This window comes from Gossypium hirsutum, chromosome D13, assembly GCF_007990345.1.
Source record: "Gossypium hirsutum isolate 1008001.06 chromosome D13, Gossypium_hirsutum_v2.1, whole genome shotgun sequence".
NCBI lineage: Eukaryota > Viridiplantae > Streptophyta > Magnoliopsida > Malvales > Malvaceae > Gossypium > Gossypium hirsutum.
In genome coordinates, this window is record NC_053449.1 from 13,262,189 (window position 1) to 13,269,060 (window position 6,872).

At 31.4% G+C, this 6,872-nt stretch overlaps 1 protein-coding gene and 1 non-coding gene across 2 annotated transcripts; one reads left to right on the plus strand and one right to left on the minus strand.

Moving 5' to 3' along the window:
- Positions 1 to 4,277: 4,277 nt before the first annotated feature.
- LOC121225882 (small nucleolar RNA R71) lies at positions 4,278 to 4,385 on the minus strand. The gene has a single exon (XR_005923785.1). It is a non-coding gene; the product is annotated as a small nucleolar RNA R71 (small nucleolar RNA).
- A 1,243-nt stretch (positions 4,386 to 5,628) lies between these two features.
- LOC107919368 (uncharacterized) lies at positions 5,629 to 6,117 on the plus strand. Its single transcript, XM_016848841.1, has 2 exons — positions 5,629 to 5,781; positions 5,833 to 6,117. The coding sequence occupies exons 1-2, from the start codon at positions 5,629 to 5,631 to the stop codon at positions 6,115 to 6,117; spliced, it is 438 nt and encodes a 145-aa protein (XP_016704330.1).
- Positions 6,118 to 6,872: the final 755 nt, after the last annotated feature.

Sequence of the window (6,872 nt, forward strand, 5' to 3'; positions counted from 1 at the left end):
AAACTTAAGAAAGCATATTTGAAACTTACTGAAAATGCTTATTTTGAAGGTTCTAATGTGCGATAATTAGTTTATTCTACTACATCAAATCACAACAGATCATATATACATTTGATGCTTATGGGATTTTCACTTCAGTGCCTTTGTATAGTGTAGTTCACCTACGTGTCCGAGTCTATTTTTACTAAGATTGCATTAGGAAAAACATTAAAATGAATTTTGAAATTAGAATATAAAATGTTTATTGGTTAAATGGTGTTTGCAATGATTTGATAATATAGAATGGTATTAGAGGTACATATATGTGAAATGTGTTTCATGATAGCATGTGAAATTCCATGCAAACCAGTTTATATGAGCCCAGAGGGTTGATACAAAAATATAGTGAATCAATAGATTCAATATGAAAACAAGATAATGATACGTTCAATGACTTGAATTGAAATGGAATTAAATACATTAATGCTAATATAAAGTAAAGTTTGATATGTTATATTTATATAATTAATTGGCAACAATTGAGATGCAAATATATGCATGATTGGTAATAGATTAATAACATGATATGCATAAATTAGATTGTAATTGTTGGCATTGTATGAAATTGAAACACTTGATATTATATAGTTGAAATGTGATTTTGCAATGGTATATTTACCTTGTTACCGTGTTATTTATATGACTTGAATCATGAAAGTACCACTGAGCTTTATTGCTCAGCGTATGGTTTGTTATTATGTGTGCAGGTATTAGGGAATCTCAAAGTATTGAGAATTGATTCAGCATCCAAACCGTAGTTATCGACTCAGCAAAGTTTGTGTAGTTCCTTTATGTTTTGATATAAGGCATATACCTAGGTTTTGAGTTAGTTTTGTATCAAATGGTCATTTTGTGTCCCAAATTGGTAACGCCATATGATTTTAATGTTATAAATTTCTAAATTCTTATAAAATTTTAGCTTAAGTATTTGGAAAGGGTTAAATGGTTGAAATGTTGCAATAGAGTATAGTATGACTCGATTTTAAGTTGAATTGGTTAGTTAGGTGTTTTTTTAATGAAAATGATGATGAAATAGTCATATTTTAGCTAATTGGAAACATGTATCTTGTTGAAATGCTTCATCTGAAGTATGAATTGTTTGTACAGTTGTTATAAAAATTGTACCATTTGGGCCTTTTGGAAATAAACAGTCACGTCATGATATCAGGACCTTAACGTCACGATGAGATCAAGTTAGTGAGCTGGGCCACGACGAGGAACCCTTGAAGTCGTGATGTTAACCTGATAATTTAAAATTTTTAAAATTTGGTCCCTATTTGACCATGAGTAAACTCAAGAGCTTTCGTAAGCTCGTATAAGACCTAGAAATGATTGTATAATATATTTTAAATTAGTAATATAATTATTAGCATGTATTCATAGTTAAATTAAATTGTATTTGATCATAATTGCTCTGGCAACAAATGTGGCATCCCGTAGCACTGACCTGGTCGTGTATTGGGTGTTATAGGGGCATTATACTTCTATATCTAATAATCACAAATGAGATACCTAATTCTGATCTACCCTTACTGGTAAAGGAATTTCAATGAGAGTGTGCCTTTGTTTTTTTCTTGATTATTTAAGAAGAAATCTTTCCATGTTGTTGCCAAATTCTTTGACCTAAAGATAGCTCCTAAGATTAACTAATTCGTTTTTGAAATATACTATGCTTCCAAATGTTAGAGGATTGCAATTATTTTGAGTTTGCATATATGTAATTTCACCCTTTTCCTTAAAGGTAAGTATGTTGTTACTGGAGATAAAATAAACTTATGAGAATTTAATGAACACTTTAAGGTGTATAATGATGCCAGTTTCTTTAATGTTATTTTTGGTCTAGCTTTTATTTTGGCCAAATAAATACTGATAAATGAACCTCGAGGATACAATGAATTCAATGACTATCTGTGTTTTACACTGATGAAAGTAGTCCACTAAGTATTGAACAAAGCATAGAAAGAGTATCAAATTCTATAAATAACTTCTGTAATAATTGTTTAAATAAAAATATTTGAATATTAGAAGATGGAGGAGAATAGGAAGATGTTTTATTTTTGAAGCTTTGATGTCTTGATATTTCTTCATGCAAATGTTGACATATTGGAAATTGTTGTAATGTGCCCAAGGAAGTGATTACTTCCATCACTAAGCGTGCTAAACGATGGTTGAAACCATCCCTTTTCTTTAATCGATGGTCGAAACCATCCCTTTTCATATTCGATGGTCGAATCCATCCCTTTTTATTTTCAATGGTTGTTACCATCCCTTTTCATATTCGATGGTTGTCACCATCCCTTTTTATATTCGATGGTCATCACCATCCCTTTTCATATTCGATGGTCGTCACCATCCCTTTTCATATTCGATGGTCGTCACCATCCCTTTTCTTTAATCGATGGGCGTCGATACTTCATTGGATTTTTTCGTCGAGATATGATATGATAATATAACATGATAGCATTTAAAACAAAAATTTAAAACTCTATTTAACGTACGAACTTACCTAGCTAAATTGCAGAAATGACAAGGTTCAAGGGCATTTTGGTAATTTTCAATTCTCCTCGACTTTCCACTTGATCTTGATCTAAATTAATAATTTTATTCAGTTAATTAATTTAGATAGTAAAACAATGTATTTTATGCAATTTAGTCACTGAGCCTAAAACATGCAAATTAACCATTTTTAATGCCAATTCACATCAGTTGAATATTCGTGGCACACAAAAATGCCCAAGTTTTTAATAAATTCACCACAAATCTTTGTATTTTAATTATTTCAACAATTTAGTCCCTAATAAGAAAATTCATCAAAATTACTTAACAGAATACTTTCAAATATCAACCAACATTTCAAATTGATCATGTAATATCTAAAATCACATAGATTCATCAATGGAAACATTCAATATCTTTAACAGTTTCAAAATCAAAAGTACAAGCTACCTGGACCTAGTTGCAACGATATCAAAAACATAATAATTATTTAAAACGGGGCAAAAATCACATACCATGCATGAAATTTCACCATGGCTGAAAGATTCATCTCAAAAAAGGCTTCTCCCTCCATTAAAATTTGGTGGAGAAACATTGTAAAAGATGATAAAGCATTTTGATTTGATTTAATTTAATTTAGTTGACTAATTACCATTTCACCCTTAAAAACTCAACCAAATTTCATCAAATTCCAAGCCATGCTCATCCACTATCCTCTAAGTTGGTTGAATTACTACTTTACACCCTAATTTCATGCTTTTATATCAATTAGATACAAATAATGCTATACACGTTAAATTTTGCATCTTTTACGATTTAGTCTTTTTCTAATTAATTAAGTATCGAAACGTTAAAATTTTTTAACAAAACTTTAATACCACCTTAATGAAACTCCATAAATATTAATAAAAATATTTACGGCTCAGTTTATAGAAACGAGGTCCTGATACCTCATTTTCTAAAACTACTTGACTTTAAGGTCTTACCACTTGAAGTTAATAAATCGCTTTTATAACATAAATTATCAAATCAAAAATATTTTTAAAAGCACATTTGACTCATAAATATTAAATAATAATATTAAAAATATTTACAAACTTACTCGTCGGATTTGGTGGTCCCGAAACCACTATTTTCGACACCACTGAAGAATGAGTTGTTACACCCGTCTTTATTTTTATGCATTTTAATTATTTTTATAAAATATGATTTTCCATCATCTTAGGATTACTGTAATATATTTTAATTAAATCATTAGTTAGATATGTTAACGTAGAAGTTAGAATTAATTTATTTTTTCCTCCTTTGGGTACGATCCTCGGAGTACTCCAATACTTTGTTGTATTAATATATATTACAACCTAACCCATATACTTGTAGAAACCACCTAACGATTATATTTGGTTGTAGGATTTACACTCTAATCATTAGTACATTCAGAGGTAGTTACTTGACAATTTGAACTAAAGCCAATCATGTTCCAAATGTTGTAATATATGGCTCAGTTTAGTGGGATGCCTATTGAAGATCCGCACATTCATCTTCACCTATTCATGGAAGTGAGTGACTCTTTTAAATTGGTTGAAGTTACAGAGGATGCCTTGAGACTAAAATTGTTTCCATACTCTTTAAGAGATAGAGCACAAGCATGATTGAGCTCCTTACCTCTAGATTTAGTGACTACATGGAAAGAGTTGGCTGAACATTTCTTGATGAAGTACTTTAATCCCTCTCTGAATGCCAAGCTCCTCAATGAAATCACTTTATTTTAGCAACTTGATGAAGAGTATTTATATGAGGCATGAGAGCAGTTTAAGGAGTTATTACGAAAGTGTCCCCACCGTGTGATTCCTTGTTGCATTCAAATGGAGACTTTCTGTAATGGTCTAAATGCTCATACTATAATGGTGGTTGATGCTTTAGAAAATAAAGCTCTTCTTTCTAAGTCCTACAAATAAGAATATGAAATTCTTAAAAGGATCTTCAACAACAATTATCAGTGTCCAACTACTAGAGCACCTACAATGAGAAGTGTGGCTAGAATTCATGAAGTCAACGCTTTTATATCTTTGGCATCCCAAGTATCCTTAATATCAACTATGCTTAAGAACATGAACATGAATTTATCAAATGGTAACTCGATAGGGTAGCCTCTGGATCAATTCGAGAATGTTTCCTATGTGTATTTTGGTGATGGCCATGTTTTCGATAATTGTACATTGAATCCAACATTAATTTATTACATAGGAAATTACAATAGGAATGGGCCACAATTGAAATCCTACAATTCTTCATGGAAGCATCATCAAAATTTCTCATGGAGTAATCAAAGGGATGGTCTTAGCAACTCATCTATGTCTTATTGACCAAATTATCCATCGGGGTATTCTCAACAAGTTTAAAGACCTTAAGAAGTCGAGTATTCTAATACTCTTGAAAATTTATTGAAGGCATACATGGCAAAGAATGATGCACTTATCCAAACCGAACCAACGGCATTGAGAAATTTAGAAAATCAAGTTGGGTAGCTAGTTAATAAGCTTAAAAATAGATCCCAAGGTGTTTTACCAAGTGATACAGAAAATCCAAGAAATGTTAGTAAGGAACATTGCAAAGCCACAACTTTGAGAAATGGAAAGACATTGGAGATAAAAAATTCTAGAGTTAAGTGTGAGCCCTCTACAATCCAAAATAGTGAGAAAATTCAAAAGAATGTTGGAAATCCTAATATATTGAAATTTGCACCTACTCGGAATGCTACAATATTGTCGTAGTAAAGCCATCTTGACAAATTGAAAATTCAGCAGCCACCATTTCCTCAATAGTTTCAAACGTCAAAGCAAGATGCTAAATTTAAGAAATTTTTAGATGTGTTGAGACATCTGCATATCAACATTCTACTTGTGGAAGCCCTTAAGAAAATGCCCCAACTATGTGAAATTCATAAAGGATATTATTTCTAAGAAGAGAAAGTTTGAGGAATTTGAAACCGTAGCGCTAATTAAAGAGTGTAGCTCATTTTGCAGAACAAGTTGCTGCCTAAGATCAAAGATCTAGGGAGTTTCACCATTCCATGTAATATTGGAGATTGGGATGGCCTTCCGTGATTTGGGTGCTGGTATAAACTTGATGCTAATTTTTGTTTTCAAGCAATTAAGGATTGGTGAGGTCAAACCTACTATAGTTACTCTTCAGTTGACAGACATGTCTCTTACACATCTTCATGGGAAGATTGAAGATGTGTTGGTATGAGTTGATAAGTTCATATTTATCGTTGATTTTATTGTGTTAGATTAGGAGGTAGAGAGAGAGGTGTCTATTTTTTTGGGAAGGTCATTCCTCACAACCTGTAGAACCTTGATTGATGTGCAAAAGGGTGAACTCACCATGAAGATCCACGATGATATGGTAACTTTTAATGTCTTCAAGGCTATGCATTTTCAAAATGAGCTTGAAGAATGCTCTATTGTTTCAATAGTGGATTCTTTATTTTCTACTGAGATGGAACATAATTCTCTTGATGATCCTTTGGAACATCTCTTGTTATTTGATTCTCCACATGAAAATGATGAAGATGAGTAACTAGCTTGGTTGAAAGCTAATTCGTAAGGATTTGGAACAAGGGCTAGATTTGATTCATTAGAGCTTTCATCCAAAAATTTTAGGGCACGAAAAACATCAGTTGAAGAGCCACCCAAATTGGAATTGAAGGTTTTGTTCACTGAAACTTGGGTTGTAATCAACTTTAAATAGCCAAATTTTGGCTGAAGAAAGAGAGGCTATAGTTTTAGGGTTAACTTTTTTTTAGTTTAGGTTTTCTTTTATCTTTTAGCTTAGGAGTATAGTAGTTTTCTTCTCGGTAGTTTAGGGTTTACTTTTTCTGCACATTTTCTTTTTTTCTCTTAGTATTAATGGTAGTTAGTTAATTTAGTTATCACTGTAGCTAGGGTTTAATTTCATGTTTAGGACTTTTACTTTTCTTGTAATGACACTTTCATCTTTAGGTTAATGTTATTTTAGTTTTCTTTCTTATTATCTATTAAAGATCTCATCTTTATTATTCTTATTTCTTTTTCTTTGTGTTAGTTGTTTTTCATTTAAGTTTATTAAGTTAAAAACCAAAGCTTTCATATTTTTTTTCAAGTTTATGTTTTTGGATTCCAAGATTGTTTCTTACATTTTTGTTAGTTTTAATATGATAATGGGTAGCTAAACCCTAGGTGGTTGGTTGATGGAAATTTTGGGTAGTTGGTTTTAGGTTTTAGGGACTAAATCTTAAAATTTAGACTAAATTGAATACACTTCGAAACTTAGGATTGACGCCTTTAAGGGAAAAT